The 17,652-nt window shown below is 39.9% G+C and overlaps 1 protein-coding gene across 1 annotated transcript in view; it reads right to left on the bottom strand.

The window, feature by feature from the left end:
* LOC117508443 (coatomer subunit delta) overlaps positions 1-16,612 on the bottom strand; it is a 43,068-nt gene extending 26,456 nt beyond the window's left edge. The window contains exons 1-2 of the mRNA XM_034168205.1: positions 16,432-16,612; positions 1,236-1,499 (exon numbers count right to left, since the gene is read on the bottom strand). Coding sequence (XP_034024096.1) covers positions 1,236-1,499; positions 16,432-16,434 — 267 coding nt within the window. The 5' untranslated portion in view covers positions 16,435-16,612. The remainder of the gene's footprint in view (positions 1-1,235; positions 1,500-16,431) is intronic.
* Between the last annotated feature and the right edge of the window lie 1,040 nt (positions 16,613-17,652).

Genomic DNA, 17,652 nt, shown 5'->3' on the forward strand with positions numbered 1-17,652 from the left:
TTAATGGAAGATAATTGGTCCGTTGATGGTTTTCAAAGTTAACTGAAAAGCTAATCTGCTAACGAAAAAGTAGCTTCACTAACTAGCAGTTAGCAGAATTGTACCCACTATAATTTTTCTGACCAGGCTTGCATCAGCCTTGATGCCAACAATTGCTTTTTCTCATTCCCTCTCCCACCACACATGCACAGTAATTGATGTTGTTAAATGATTTGCTAGACTGGGTGTTTCACATTTTGTGCACAGTCAATGACAGAGAGGAGAAAAAAACTTGAATGACATTAGCATGATAATGAGCCATGTATGCAAGTCATTAGCAAGGATACAGCATCTGACTAATATTGCAGCTTCCTAGCTAGTTAACGGTTAATTGAGCACCGCAGTCTTGTTTGAGGGCGGGCGCTAAAGGGGCAAAATATGACGCATATGATGTAATTTCTCTACTTCCCGGGGACAGAAACACGGCAGTTTCTCTAAGATTTTGTGCAAATTACATGCAAATGTAGTGAAAATACAAAGAAAAAAGTGACAATGCGGTGGAAAGTGGACATGCGTTCTGGTTTCTTTATGAGCCGGAGCTCAAACGTGTCGAGGCAGTTTTGCAGGCGAGAGAAAGTAGCTACTGTGGTTAGCCTGTAGACTAACACTTACCGACATGACCTTTCCCATTCGCCTCGTCTTCCCTTCTCCACTGGGAGCAAAAAAAAAAAAAAAAAAAAAAAGGCACTTCCGTGACTGCTTTTGTGATTGCAGCCGAAAACAAAAACAGTACACCACTCTCCCGTGTGAAGTTATGGCGTGTATATATTGCGCAACAGGAACGGTTGTCCCTATAAGTGGTCAAATCCTGCGATATCACGCAAGGTTCAAACAAGACTGCGCTGCCGTATTTCAAAATGTTACCTAATTCAGAAAAAAGGCGTGGATAGTGCAGTGTTGTTCCTCCTCTTTCAGTTCCTCACTTTAGGTGGTTTTCCTCTTCTAATCTGTGTCAGTGTGTTTATTTATTTTGAAAACTGAAATATTCCCACACACTTTCAGTCATGAGACATGTTGCACGATGAAACATTTATGCCTCATAAATAAGAATGATTTCTATTGCAGACCAACAGCAGGCACAAGCAAGTGCCATTTAACCCTTATATTAGTAGCATTCATTCTGAGAATTTTATGTATCAGCCATGAATTTTAATTTATAGACAAAATAATAATAAAAAAAAATTATGATTGCTCACCACACGAGAGAAAAGTCTCAGTGTCTCTAGGTCCTCAAGGATGTTGCTGTTCTTGGTGGTGATGAGGACCATGTAGAGTTTCTCCAGTGGTTGGTACACATAGCGAACACTGTCTGTCTCCACAAATGTGTGCTGCTTGCCCGTGTTCATCAGCTTAGGGAACGCAGCCAGGAGGCCCTCAATACGTGTCCGGGTCATTTCCACAAACTGCCGTGATACAATGGCCTTGCCGGCCTTGGTGCACACCGCCGCTGCCAACAGCACCTGTTGACGAATTAAAAATGTTTATGCTTTATATAGTTCACCGTTTAAAACACCCATTACACTGGAGGCCAGTACAAACGATATAGGCAATAAATAAGACTGTAATACCCTCTAGGGATGCCACAAACGACTATTTTGATAGGCGACTAGTCGACGATTATTTTTGCAATTAGTCGACTAGTCGGATCATACATAATTTCCTAAATTAAGGTCTGCAGCATTTTCCGAGAAACGTCGGGATGAAAACATGAACATTTCCAAATCAGTGACTATTTTAGACTTAATTTACATCAATCATTCAGAAATACAAACAGTGTGGCACTTTATAGTAATAGCCAATGGTGCGTGTCACCTAGGTGAGTCTGGGGGCACGCTACTGTGGAAGTACTGAAATTACACTTTTTCATAAATTGCTTCTCTCCTGTGTGGGTGGTAAAATTGAATTTCCAAAAAAAAAAAAAAAAATTTATTACACATTGCATGCATAGCCTCTAGCCTTTTAATCTGTTAACCAAGACACCGCTCATAATGTTTCTCTCCTGCGATGGTTCATAATTGGGGGAAAAAAATTTAAATAATTGGTAAATGCCAATATGCATCTGCTTCTCTCCTTTGCGTTTTCTGAATTCATACTGATCATTTACCAGTATGTTTTTTGATAAACCAAATCAAATTCTTTTATTTCAACATTTAAAACTGACTTACTGGTCCGCAATTGAAGGAAAATCCCGACAGACATGGCACTATATTGTGTTGTCCTCTTCCTTGTGCCCCAGCCACTGATAATCCTGTGTCAGGCTACTCACAAACTTGCAGGGGTTGATGCTCTGCGTTTGACTGGTGTTTTCCCTGGTATCTGGCCCAGTTTCGGAGGTTTTAGAAAAAACATTCTGTTCAATATATTCTTCAAAAGGCGTGTTAATCGATGCAATGTTCGTTATCTAATGTTTCCCACCACAGCATCTTGCAAGAAGATGCTACGAATGCACACACCATACAGTGGTTTCGTGCACACGATACAGGGGTCTCCCCAGAAATTTTTAGTATAGCGGTGCTGTTGGCAATTATCGCCCGAGGCGGTGCTCGTTGCAAGTCATTTTGACTGGTTTTAGATGTATTGAAAGCAAGAATAATAGACAAAAAATTACACTTATGTTGAAATATCAAAGTTCTTTTTTGTATTTTTCTGTCTATGTTAAGAAAATAAATGACACTGAAAAGTTAAAAAAAACAACAATATTTGATGGACATAACATTTGCTCTTCTTTAAAAATGACACACTGTACCTGTCATGTTGACAGTTTAGCTTCTTTTTTTTTTTCCAACATTTTTGAGTGGAATTACATACTTATTAAAAAAAAACTATATAACCCCTAATTGTCTTGTTTGAACAAGAGCCAAAGCTGGACTAATTTGACTGTCAAATCAGAATCAAATTTATTGCTAAGTAAGTTCTCACATACAAGTAATTTGATCTGGTGTCATTGGTGCATAAACAACAATAATAAAAAGAAAATGAAAAAAATAATTCTGGAAGAAGTAAAGGAGTAAATCTGCTCTTTTAAAGATGAATCCTGGATGAAAAAAACTTTCTGAATCAGTTTTTCACACTTTACTGTTTCACTGAGGCTGTGTGGTGAAGATGGTCGATTAAATTTGTTTTGCTGCTTTTTTACAGCTGTAGCGTCTAACACTTTTTCCTCCACCCTCCCTCTCTGTCTCTCTCTCTCCTCTCTGTGTCTCTCTCTCTCTCTCTGTGTGTGTGTGAGGGAACGAGAGACTCTTCACACCGTATTTGAGCAAACTTTGGAAACACGAAGGCTTTCAACTGTAAAATAAAGCCTATAAATGAATTTCTGGAGCTATACAAACAGAAGGAGCTCTTTTTATCGGAAGACTGAGTTTTTTTCCCCGCTGAAGCGCTGCTCGGCTGTCTGCCGGCAGGGGAGGGGGGAGCGGGCAGTTCAGCATAAACAGCCTGGCTGGATTTTAGAAAAACTACCTGATAGCAGAGTGTGACGGCGCTGTCAGAACACTGGCGCAGCGCTGTTGTTCCATTGTCTGGGGAGAACCCTGTAATATGTTTTCCGATTGTCTGCTGTGTGGAGAGTGGTGGGAAAAACTGAAGACGCTGTCTTGCGAGGTGTGATACAAGACGTGAGGTAAATGAGAAAACAACTTGCCCGGTTGGACAACGATTTAGAGCTATTGCTCAAAGTGAGAGGATGCCTGAGGAGTGGAGACGAAGTGTGCTGGTTCCTATTTTCAAGAACAAGGGTGATGTGCAGAGCTGCAATAACTACAGAGGCATAAAGCTGATCAGCCACAGCATGAAGTTATGGGAAAGAGTAGTAGAAGCTAGGCTTAGAAAACAGGTGAAGATCTGTGAGCAGCAATATGGTTTCATGCCGAGATAGAGCATTACAGATGCAATGTTTGCTCTGAGAATACTGTTGGAAAAGTACAGAAGGACAGAAAGAGTTACATTGTGTGTTTGTGGACTTAGAAAAAGCTTATGATAGGGTGCCAAGAGAAGAGTTGTGGCATTGTATGAGGAAGTCTGGAGTGGCAGAGAAGTACGTTAGGGTAGTGCAGGACATGTACAAAAATAGTGTGACAGAGGTGAGATGCGCAGTCGGAATGACAGACTCATTCAAGGTGGAGGTGGGATTACACCAAGGATCAGCTCTGAGTCCTTTCTTGTTTGCAGTGGTGATGGACAGGTTGACAGATGAGATCAGACAGGAGTCCCCATGGACTATGATGTTTGCAGATGACATTGTGATCTGTAGTGAGAGTAGAGAGCAAGTTGAGTCTAGTCTGGAGGAGTGGAGATATGCTTTGGAGAGCAGGAGAATGAAAGTCAGTAGAAGCAAGACTGAGTATATGTGTGTGAATGAGAGGGAGCCCAGTGGAATAGTGCAGTTACAAAGAGTAGAAGTGGTGAAAGTAGATGAGTTTAAATATTTGGGGTCAACTGTTCAAAGTAATGGAGAGTGTGGTAGAGATGTGAAGAAGAGAGTGCAGGCAGGGTGGAGTGGGTGGAGAAAGGCGGCAGGAGTGATTTGTGACCGAAGAATATCAGCAAGAGTGAAGGGGAAAGTTTACAAAACAGTAGTGAGACCAGCTATGTTGTATGGTTTAGAGACAGTGGCACTAACAAAAAGACAAGAGGCAGAGCTGGAGGTGGCAGAGCTGAAGATGTTGAGATTCTCTTTGGGAGTGACAAGAATGGACAAGATTAGGAATGAACATAGAGGGACAGCTCAGGTGGGATGGTTTGGAGACAAAGTCAGAGAGGCGAGATTGAGATGGTTTGGACATGTGCAGAGGAGGGACCCAGGGTATATAGGGAGAAGGATGCTGAGGATGGAGCTGAGGATGGAGAAGGATGCTGAGGATGGAGCCACCACGCAGAAGGAGAAGAGGGAGACCAAAGAGGAGGTTCATGGATGTGCTGAGAGAGGACATACAGGTGGTTGGTGTGACAGAGGAAGATACAGAGGACAGGGTGAGATGGAAACGATTGATCTGCTGTGGCGACCCCTAACGGGAACAGCCGAAAGACAGAAAGCTCGTCCGATCACATTTTACACTTGCCCCGGACAATCGGACAATCGTTAATGTCGATGGTAGCATTGCCACGGATACGCTGCCTGTTTATTCTGTCGAGAAGAGGGGGTTTAAACACTTGCTTAAAGTATGCCGTCCCTGGCCACAATTATTTTTATGATGTTGCACTTCCCTAGCTATACAATACTACACGCCAAAAAGTTACAGATGAGCTGAATGGACTGGACTTCTACGCTGCCACCACTGACTTATGGTCGAGCCGAACAATGCAGCCATACATGTGTCTCACGGTACATTACATCAAGGACAGCCGGAATCTGCGAAGCGTCTGTCTTCAAACGTCGTATTTCCCAGAGGATCATACGGGCGTTTTGATTGCCCAGGAATTAAAGGATGCCCTCAACTCCTGGGGCCTTTCAGAGGGCCGACTCACCTGTATGACTACAAATAGTGGCACCAATGTAATCAGAGCTATGAAAGACAATAAATGGCCCAATCTTAAGTGCTTTGGACATCGCTGCACAATGCTATTGGTAAGTTTGTATGAACTAATAAATCCACATTTAGTGTGTATGCATGTGAGTAATTTTTAACTACTGTACTTGAAATTTTACCTAATCTCCAGTCTATATATTTAGCAGTATAAGTCTATTGTGGAGTCGTTTTTTTTAATAAAAATTCCTACTTTATTAAACACCCTTTCTACATTACCACTAGATTATGGTATGAAAATAAAGTTTAAGTTATATGGGGAACAGTGTTGGGAGTAACTCATTACAAAAGTAAGAATTACAATAGGTTACATTTTTCAGTATCTTAGTAAAATAAAGCATTACTTCTCAGAAATACCTCTAAGTACTACTACTTATTACAATCAACTTGAGCTGCAAGCATATTACTTGTTTTATGTACATAATGATCAAAAAAGTACCAAGTACAAAATAAATCGTGGGCAAAATAACCTATAGGAGGCAACCTATATATGATGCAATGATTGAAGTGCTCTAATTATAAACTGTAAAATTATACATTTTTGTATTTAAATGAATACTCCACATACTTAAGTAATGTATATTTAAAAAAGCAACTCAAAGTACTGTAACTCAGTTACATTTTATTTAAAGACTATGATAACGTAATACAAACATTTTACATTTTTTAGGTAATAACTACAGTAATATGGAATTTATTACAATTGTAAAGTAACTTGCCCTACACTGATCAGGAAAATTTTTAAGTTAAAGCTTAAAGATACTTTACACTTATGCTGTGTGTGAGGAGTGCTTGCTTGTGAAAAAAGTGTCATGTGCTTGACTTAAATATATATATATTTTTTCTTTTAATTACAGTGAATAGTGTAAAAGATGAACAGATTGACCATGCCATTGGCGTGTGTAAAAAGGCGATTTCTTCATTTTCCTACAGTTGGGGAAAAAAAGAAGGGACATGGCAGAAGTTCAGGCAGAGTTGGGTCTTCCACTTCATCAGCTGGTAACAGAGTCACCCAAAAGATGGGGTTCTCGGCAAAAAAAATGATAGAGCGATTTCTGTAACAAGAGAAGGCTATAGCTCGTGTTGAGTGCAGATTAAAAAAAAAACTCGCCATCTTGTTCCCACGTGGCAAGATCTGCAAGTTTTAGAGGCTGTAAACAGAGCAGTAAAGCCACTCCAGGACTTCACTGACGCCTTGTCCGGGGAATCTTATGTCAGTGTTTCATACATCAAACCTGTGCTCCATCTGTTCAAAACAATTCTTCAGCCAGAGGAGGAAGATGTGGAGCTCACTGCTACAATAAAAAGAAACATCATGCACTACCTTGAAGAGAAGTACAGCGACACTGAAAATGATGAACTCTTGGACATGGCTTCTCTAATGGACCCACGGTTCCGTACCACCTACACTGACCCAGGAAAGTTGGACTTTGGAAAAGGGTGGTCACTGAACTCTCTGCTTAGAGGAAGCAGGTGTGCAAAAGGTCTGAAGAAAAACAGTCCCCACCTAAGAAGAAAACTTTAGCTGCCTTTTTCAAAAATGCAGCAACTGCACCACTGTCCCAACAGTCCCTAAAGGACAAAATCAAAGTAGAGCTCAACTCCTACCTATTGAGTCCTGAGGTGGACCATGACACCGACCCACTGCTGTAGTGGAAAAAGCATATGCCCAACATTGCTAGACTGAGTCTCCTTGCAAGAATATACCTGGCCATCCCCTCACCTAGTGCACCCTTGGAGAGGGCTTTTAGTGCAGGTGGAGGCATTGTCACCTGTCACTGAGCATGTCTCAAACCTGCAGTTGTAGACAGGCTCATATTCTTAGCAAAGAATGCTTGAAGACAAACAAGCATGTATTAAACTACCTCCCATTTTGTTATTATTTATCATCTGTCAAAATGTTAATGTTGATGTTAAAAATTGTTTATTTTAAATTATTGTTATGTGAGGTTGCACAGTTCAACTACTTCACATTTGGTTATAATTTATTATCAGTCAAAACAATGTTTACAATTTTATATATATATTAATAATTGTAAATAATTGTAATGGGAGGTTGCACAGTTCATATACTTCACATTTGGTTATAAACAGTGAAAACATAAATGTTGATGTTCACAAAGGTTTTTCTTTTATAATTCTAATATGAGGTGCATAAATTGCACAATGCGCTTTGTTAAAACATAGGGATATGGTTATTACTGCTGTGGTTTGCTTTGCACTTCAACTGAAAACAATAAATTTGATACTATTGAATATAATTGAAGTTATTTTATTTTAACCTGATGCCACTGATTACTAGGTAATGTTTTTCATACCAAATCACATTTGTTAGATTTTTTTTAATAAAAAAAAAAAACTTGGAAGGACAATTTGGTCAAAAAAGAAGAAAAAAAAGTTTTTTTTTATTAAAAATCAAAGATTTTTTTTTTGGGGGGGGGGGGGGGGGAGATCACCCAGCCCTAGTTCACGCGTCAAAGTGGAGTCGCACTGCAGAAGCTGTTGATTATAGAGCTGCTGCAGGGTCTGTAATCAACGTAGAGCAAAAAGGCTATTGATGTTGGTGGATCGAATCAATTTTTAAAGATACCCAAAATAACCTGTTCTCGATAAGCAACCCTAGTCGGAACAGTGCTTCATTGCTTCAAGCTTCAAAACAATGCAGGTATTAAGTTGCAGTTGAAGCGGAGTCCGGTGGTGGAGATTTTGAATCAGGTTGCTCGTGCTCTGTAACGTCCACAGGTGGACTTGAATGGTGAGAGGAGGATGGCTGCAGACCGCTCTTCTTGCATGTGATTAACCTCTGGGTACCGAAACTTGGCACCGAAAGACGAGGCATGTTTCGATACTCGGTACTACCGAAACATTTTGGCCGGTGCCACAAAACAACCGAAGTTCGGTGCCCAGCCCAAGTTTTTGGAACCATCAAAGCCCACTTTGAAGCTTTGAATGTAAGCTTTACAGACTACCTAAACTATGATACCTAGTTATCAATGGATGTTAGACATCAATGTAACGTTAGGTAATCCACTGCATTAGTGGACATCTGTGCTTTAAACTGTGCAGCTAACGTGTGGTTTTCTATGGTGACTGCTGTGCAAATCACTCATTGAAGGCTTGAAGCTCTCTTCGAAGCTTTGAATGGAAGTGACTCTTGCAGGCTGAATTCAAAACAAGACATCCATCAAAAAATACTAAGCTACAACAATTGATAACATTAGCTATTAATGTAACGTTAGTTAATCCACTTTATTATATGGCTACGACAGTACACGTGCTCTGATTGGCTGATTTCCAGTCTGGCATTTACCCCACATCAGACTGTTACCATAACAACTGGTCCGGGTTGCGTATCAGATTTGCAACTTTGTTTACAACCCCAATTCCAATTAAGTTGGGACGTTGCGTAAAATATAAACAGAAACAGAATACAATGATTTGCAAATCCTCTTCAACCTATATTCAACTGAATACACCACAAATACAAGATATTTAATGTTCAAACTGATAAATTCTATTTTTCTTTTTTGCAAATATTTGCTCATTTTGAAATGGATGCCTGCAACACGTTTCAAAAAAGCTGGGACAGTGGTATGTTTACCACTGTGTTAGATCACCTTTCCTTCTAACAACACTCAATAAGCATTTGGGAACTGAGGCCGTTGTTGTATTTTAGGCTTCATAATGCACCACACATTTTCAATGGGCGACAGGTCTGGACTGCAGGCAGGCCAGTCTAGTACCCGCACTATTTTACTATGAAGCCACGCTGTTGTAACACGTGCAGAAGGTGGCTTGGCATTGTCTTGCTGAAATAAGCAGGGACGTCCCTGAAAAAGACATTGTTTGGATGGCAGCATGTGTTGCTCCAAAACCTGGATGTACCTTTCAGCACTGATGGTGCCATCACAGATGTGTAAGCTCCCCATGCCATGGACACTAAGCCATACCATCACAGATGCTGGCTTTTGAACTTTGTGCTGGTAACAATATGGATGGCCTTTTTCCTCTTTTTCCCAGGTGACATGACGTCCATGATTTCCAAAAACAATTTGAAATGTGGACTCAGACCACAGCACACTTTTCCACTTTGCATCTGTCCATTTCAAATGAGCTCAGGCCCAGCGAAAGCGGCGGCGTTTCTGGATGTTGTTGATATATGGCTTTCGCTTTGCATGGTAGAGTTTTAACTTTCACTTGTAGATGTAGCGATGAACTGTGTTAACTGACAATGGTTTTCTGAAGTTTTTCTGAGCCCACACAATGATGTCGGTTTTTAATGCAGTGCCATCTGAGGAATCGAATGTCACGGGCATTCAATATTAGTTAGTTAGTTTTTGGCCTTGCCGCTTACGTGTAGAAAGTTCTCCAGATTCTCTGAATCTTCTGATTATATTATGGACTGTAGATGATGGAATCCCTAAATTCCTTGCAATTGAACATTGCGAAACATTGTTCTTAAACTGTTGGACTTTTTTTTCACACAGCTGTTCACAAAGTGGTGATCCTCACCCCCATCTTCGTTTGTGAACAGCTGAGCCTTTTGGAGATGCTCCTTTTATACCCAATCATGACACTCACCTGTTTCCAATTAACCTGTTCATCTGTGGAATGTTCCAAACAGGTGTTCTTTGACCATTCATCAATTGTTGCCCCTGTCCCATCGTTTTTGAAATGTGTTGCAGGCATCCATTTCAAAATGAGCAAATATTTGCACAAAAACAAAAAAGTCTCCGTTTGAACATTAAATATCTTGTCGTTGTGGTGTCTTCAATTGACTATAGGTTGAAGAGTAGGGCTGCAACAAACGATTATTTGGATCATCGATGAATCTGATGGGGTTTCGACACGATTAATCGGATTAGCAGGGAATTTTCTAAAAATGTGCCAAGGAAACAATTTTTCTCTCCTTCCATCACTATTTAAAAACAGAACATTTGAAAACTTAAAATACTTAAAAATCAACAAATCGTGAAATGTCCCTTGGCTGTTGAAATATAAAATAATAAAGATGGGGGATCCGTGTTGCTAACCATTCGTAAGATTCAGGCGGTTTTCGATGGCTTTCAGTCGAGTGAGTATCCGAGAAATTGTTTAACAGCTGGGCATGTTCAAACTTGTCCTGTGAGACTTCCAACGGAGGTGTTTTGCTGTGGCGCTGCGCCATGAGTGGCTGGGTGCCGACACGCGAATCTGTCCGCACGTCTTTCATTACAAAATCTCCTTTAACAGTGGAATGTCCGGATAAACTGCTGATCCCGACCGCTTCTGAAACTTCTCTGCTCTCTCACGATGTCCTGGGTCAACAGAGGCTTAAATTTGGAAGTTTTCAGCTCGAAACAGGCTGACGACGGCGGCTCGGGGTGCAGCACGCCGTCCGGCGCCGCGGGCTGTCCTTAAAGCGATAGTAACACTCCTTAATCTCTCATCAGCCCTTAAAATTTTCACCAAAAACCGTCTGAATTTCTCGAATGGTATCCACTTGGATGTGCCTTACAGTTTCTGAAAAAATTTTGATCAAGCAAAGCGCCAGTCTCTCAGGAAGTTCTCAAAGGAATTCCGACGGGAGGGGTGGACCAGTGCTCACTCAAAGCCTGCCCACAGGCAAATGACGCAACCGACAGGCGTGAAAAAACTCAAGCATGTGCACGAGGGTTCAAGCTTGTCTGACGCAATCACATGTGATTCAAATCCATATAGTTTTTGAAAAAAATAAGGTCGGATACTTTTCTAATAGACCTCGTATGCTATTTAGGGTTTTAGTGGGGAAAAATTAAGATAAAGCGAAATAAAACAAATGAAACCAACGAAGCAGCAGCTCGAAGCACTCCTGCATTGGTTCAAGATTCAAAGCAAAGCTCAGTTGATTATATGGAAGAAACAAAACATTTGCGGTAAAACAAAGTCATTTAGCAACTAATCAATGACTAAGTTAGTTGACAACTATTTTAATAATCGATTTTAATTGATTAACTCGATTAGTTGTTTCAGCTCTATTGAAGAGGATTTGCAAATCATTGTATTCTGCTTGTATTGACATTTCACACAATGTCCCAGCTTCATTAGAATTGGGGTTGTACAATTTTTATGGTGTGAAATAAATCAAAACAAAAAGCAAACAAAGAAAATGGAGGAATTAACAGCAAACAAGCTCAAAGTGTACGTGCAAAATGAAATTAAGACCAACAAGATGAAAACACAGCTCTGAACAGTCAAGAACAGATTGAAAATTTTGTTACAAACCAGACAGCTAAAAATATGGTTAGAAAAGTCAAGTCGGACATGAACATATTCCATAAATATCTAAACAGCATCAGGGAAAAAAAAAAAAAAAAATTGAAAGCTTACCAGCTAATGTCCTTGACCATCTGTTGAAGCCCCTTTCACCCCGGGCTTGCATACAGTTGCACTGTGATGTGTATGGAGTACGCTGGGAAACTGCACAGATTTGGCATAGTCCCTACATAGTGTGTAGTTGGTCTGTGAAGACGTACAGTTGCATTCCTAATCTTGCTTACAGTTGCTTACTACCACGTATGTAGCCCTCACCACTATTTTGCTGCCTCTCACAGGCCACCCCTGCCTACTTTTTGGGGGGTTCTTTTGGCATTGTGGAACTGCGCTCCATTCTCAAAACGGTACATAAAAAGCAAACGGCACTCACGTTTCCAAATGTACAGCGGGATACAAGCTGCTGCCTCATCATGGCTGTGTAGTTGCGTGCAGGGAGAGGAAGAGAAAGAGAGAGAAAAAAAAAAACCTTGCAAGCGAAGGGGAGAAGCTTGGCTCCATGACGTTATAGACTGTCTGGACAAGCAGATGGATTTGATACATTGGAAAAAGTCAGAAAACATTATTTCCAGGAGTTAATGGACTTTATTAACGTGCCGCAATAAGTAACTCTTCATTGGCCCCAGTGTGAAAAGGGCTTAAGCAAGTTGTTCGTGGAGGTGACAAAATCGAATGGGTCTAACTACAATGCCAGTGGAAGTTCTTGGCTTTATTTAAAAATTAAATATGCCAGTAGTACATATTTACATCTCATCCAACCTGAAATATTTTCCATGTTTTTCCTATGAGTGAATGTTTATATTCATAAAATTATACATTTGGAGTAGAATCAAATGTGTCTTGATTTATTTTTGTATCTCCAACAAACAGGCCAAAATCAAAGAGAGACATTGTGTTCGTTTCAATGAAAAAAGAAACATTTATAGCAATACTGTGCTATTTTAGGTGCCATTATTGGTGGGTATCTTTAGGCAGATCAGGATTATGATTCAGAGGGCTACAATTAGATTATAAGACAATTATCGATGCACCTTGATGCATCTTTTTCTTCTCTCTCCAGGGTTTCTTTTTCCTCATGATGCAATGACTTAGTACTCTCCAAAGTATTTGTAATGATCAAAATCTGTTGTCTTCTACATGTACTTTCCTTTTTAGTTTCAATGGGATGAACTGCACACAAATGTGCTCCAACAAGGTGTGCTGCAATGAATATAATTGTGGAGACAACATTAGGTGAACACCTAAAAATTACAGTCATGATACTAGCCATTCAGACTGTTTCTTTGATCTTTATGAAACAGAATATTATCAGCCTGCTTTCACTGGAGTGGTCGGCTGAGCCTTTGACATGCTGACACAGGGTGAGGACAAAGATTTTATTTTGCTTTCTTTAATTTTTTTAGATTTTGAAATTACAACCCCTGGCAATAATTACAGAATCACCAGCCTCTGAGGATGTTCATTCAGTTGTTTAATTTTGTAGAAAAAAAGATCACAGACATGACACAAGGCTTTAAGAAACACTATAAGAAATCAAGAAAAAAAATTGTGGCAGTGAGTAACGGTTACTTTTTTAGACCAAGCAGAGGGAAAAAAATATGGACTCACTCAATTCTGAGGAATAAATTATGGAATCACCCTGTAAATTTTCATACCCAAAACTAACACCTGCATCAAATCAGATCTGCTCGTTAGTCTGCATCTAAAAAGGAGTGATCACACCTTGGAGAGCTGTTGCACCAAGTGGACTGACATGAATCATGGCTCCAACACGAGAGATATCAATTGAAACAAAGGAGAGGATTATCAAACTCTTAAAAGAGGGTAAATCATCATGTAATGTGGCAAAAGATGTTGGTTGTTCACAGTCAGCTGTGTCTAAACTCTGGACCAAATACAAACATGGGAAGGTTGTTAAAGGCAAACATACTGGTAGACCAAGGAAGACGTCAAAGCGTCAAGACAGAAAACTTAAAGCAATGTCTCAAAAATCAAAAATGCACAACAAAACAAATGAGGAACGAATGGGAGGAAACTGGAGTCAACGTCTATGACCGAACTGTAAGAAACCGCCTAAAGGAAATGGGATTTACATACAGAAAAGCTAAACGAAAGCCATCATTAACACCTAAACAGAAAAAAACAAGGTTACAATGGGCTAAGGAAAAGCAATCGTGGGCTGTGGATGACTGGATGAAAGTCATATTCAGTGATGAATCTCGAATCTGCATTGGGCAAGGTGATGATGCTGGAACTTTTGTTTGGTGCCGTTCCAATGAGATTTATAAAGATGACTGCCTGAAGAGAACATGTAAATTTCCACAGTCATTGATGATATGGGGCTGCATGTAAGGTAAAGGCACTGGGGAGATGGCTGTCATTACATCATCAATAAATGCACAAGTTTACGTTGATATTTTGGACACTTTTCTTATCCCATCAATTGAAAGGATGTTTGGGGAAGATGAAATCATTTTTCAAGATGATAATGCATGTTGCCATAGAGCAAAATACTGTGAAAACATTCCTTGCAAAAAGACACATAGGGTCAATGTCATGGCCTGCAAATAGTCTGGATCTTAATCCAGTTGAAAATCTTTGGTGGAAGTTGAAGAAAATGGTCCATGACAAGGCTCCAACCTGCAAAGCTGATCTGGCAACAGCAATCAGAGAAAGTTGGAGCCAGATTGATGAAGAGTACTGTTTGTCACTCATTAAGTCCATGCCTCAGAGACTGCAAGCTGTTACAAAAGCCAGAGGTGGTGCAACAAAATACTAGTGATGTGTTGGAGCATTCTTTTGTTTTTCATGATTCCATAATTTTTTCCTCAGAATTGAGTGATTCCATATTTTTTTCCCTCTGCTTGGTCTAAAAAAGTAACCGTTACTGACTGCTACAATTTTTTTCCTGATTTCTTATAGTGTTTCTTAAAGCCAGAAAGTTGCCATTTGAAATGACTTTAGTTTTGTGTCATGTCTGATCTGCTTTTTTCCTACAAAATTAAACAACTGAATGAACATCCTCCGAGGCCGGTGATTCCATAATTTTTGCCAGGGGTTGTATTAGTTTTCAGATGGAGCCAGAACTTGTCACTACGTGCTGCTTGTTGCATGTATTCCAAAAACAGGTGGTTTTCCTGTTTCATTACAGATTGCAGCACCTGCAGCCACTCCGTGCCGTATCCCCCAGACAGAGAGTGTGCTGTGATGACCGAGTTGCTATAGCGAAGCCGTATGGCAAATGTACTGAAATCCATTTCTGGATCGAAAAATGACCAGTATGTACAGAAATATAAGCTTACGCAACAAAATTGAAAAGGGCTAGTTAAGGGTGGCCACCAACCATGTTCATCCCCCGCAGTTAACATTTATAAAATCGATTGACGTTTGTGAATCGATTCAGAATTGTGCACCTCCTCATTGTGATGCATCAAAGAATTTATTTATTTATTTTGCTCCACCTCTTGGTGCTATGACTACATAATTTTTGGGGGATTGTAACAATGAATCAATCATTTTACTTTGATGACAGAGATACCAGTTTTGTGGTCAACTATTATTCTGGTCGCACTGTTCTGACAAGAATATTTGTGCAACTTGAAGAAATGTCTTTAGACTAAGATGCCCAGTGTGCTCCCCACACTTGGTTGAGACTATGCTTTGAAAAATATCCAGGGGAATCCCTGCTTATTGTGGTTTAGATAGGTGGTGACAGTAGAACAGCTGGTATGTGGTAAAGGGCCGACCCATATCTGGCCAACTGTGCAGACAAATTGAGGTCTATGATCAGTATTGGATATGCGAAACCTTCATCAAGTATGCTCCAGCAGCAAATACAAAGTTTAAAATGTCCTGTAACAACTGCTAGTTCACCAAACAAAGATAACGCAAATGTGAAGGCTGTAAAAGACATTTGTTAAATTTTGCGTGTTATGTGTCACAATACATCTTTAAAGCAAGTTACGACTGCTTCTTGGTCTGTGTAGTTACCAAACAACAACAAAAAGAACATTCTGCAAATATACACCATTAAATAAGATACGTGCTTTTGTGACAAACTTAAGTATAAAAATAAGGAACGGCAGTGTGTCAATGAAAACATAAAATGAATGACGCTAGCTACAGTGGATCTGAACTTGATCAAGAAAACACGACAAAACGTTGAGTATTTACAATAACCGTAATAATCATACAAAATGCACCCGTAATGGATTATTATAAGACGACATCCAGATCAGTGTGGCTGAGCAAAATTTGACAGCAAGTAGCGTTATCAAGGATCTGGTCATGGACAAGAGCTAAGCTAACGATAGCTGTTAAAGCTGTGAAACGTCAGCAAGTGTCGTCGACTTAAACGATATTCGATGTTCTGACAATTTATTTAGAATTACTTTAATGACAAAACATTATCGTACTTTGGTCAGCAACGTTTGGCTTTCCTGCCCTTTCGTTCTTGGAGGAGCTAACGCTAGCCAACTGCTAAACTAGGTTTAGCCGACTGGCTAACCAGTGTTATGATAATCATTAGGCCAAATGAAACACTGCAAAATATCGTTTTGTTTCGGCTGTCACTTACCATTTTCGTCGGTTTCTATGGGGTGACGACCTTTAGTCTCTCGCGTTTCTTACTTTGGAGATTTTTAGTGACTCTGAAACAAAGTGGGAGAAGAACAGCTGGCTTGTACTTGTGCAATTGTTAGCGAACTAGCATCAATATGGCAGCAGCAGAGCCACGTCTCCACAGGAAGCAGCGGCATGGATCAGCCCACCGTGGAAGCTGTGACGTGGAACTCCTCCCCCACAAAAAACAACATCCAAAAAAAACAAACAAACAAAAAAAACCAACAATCTTTGATTGATTGATTGATTTTATTATGAAAATGTACATTGTATAACAATAACAAATATTGTATACAAGTAACATTAAAATAAAGGATTACACAAAAAAGTGCAAGCGCTTATTTCCATTGTGGTCCTTCTGTACGTCTTCTGGCAAATTACAGCTGAAATTTCCCATCATTGTAAGGTAAACCTTCTTTATGTCATTCTACTATTAAAGCATGTAACTGTGGATGTAACAGATAGAGGTCGCACTCTACAAAGTTTTTCCCAACCTCAGCCACAAAAACCTTGGTGAAAAATAATGGATACACTCCATATGACTCAATCAGAAGATGATGTAATGCAGATTGTTTTGGTTACTTGTTTTTGTTTTTTGGAGATGTGTTTATCATGTTTTTTTGTTGTTGTTGTTGGTGGTGGGGTTTTTTTTTTTTGCTGTTATATCTATTTTTTATTTTGCTATATATACTGAGAAGTGTCATTGTATTCTTTTGTTCCATCTTGTTCTAATAAAAGTTATTATAAAAAAACAAAAGCCTTGGTGGCTTCCCTCACTAGGGGCAGCATTTATAACTATTGCATATGTACAAAAGGGGACCCAAAAGGTATGAATGACAATATTAACGTATACGTTGTGATTTATAAATGTAACGGAGGCCAGCAGGTGTCGCTGTGCAGATGTAGTTAGTAAACCTCACTCCCAACAGCTCAAAAGGATTCTCTGGTCACAAGGCCAGCGCTCTGGGTTTTAGCCTTCTGGTTAGAGAGTTCGACTCTCATATCGGAGTTCGTGTCCCGAGAGGAGCGAATGGACAGAGTCATAACAACACAACGCAGAGTGCAGCCGTCACATAAATACAAACCAGAAAGCTAGATTTTCTTGCATATGTGACCCATGCCTACGAACATCTTGCAGAGGGTTAAAATGTGAGTGGCAGCATTATACACAAAAACG

Source organism: Thalassophryne amazonica, chromosome 4, assembly GCF_902500255.1.
Source record: "Thalassophryne amazonica chromosome 4, fThaAma1.1, whole genome shotgun sequence".
NCBI classification, from domain to species: Eukaryota; Metazoa; Chordata; class Actinopteri; order Batrachoidiformes; family Batrachoididae; genus Thalassophryne; species Thalassophryne amazonica.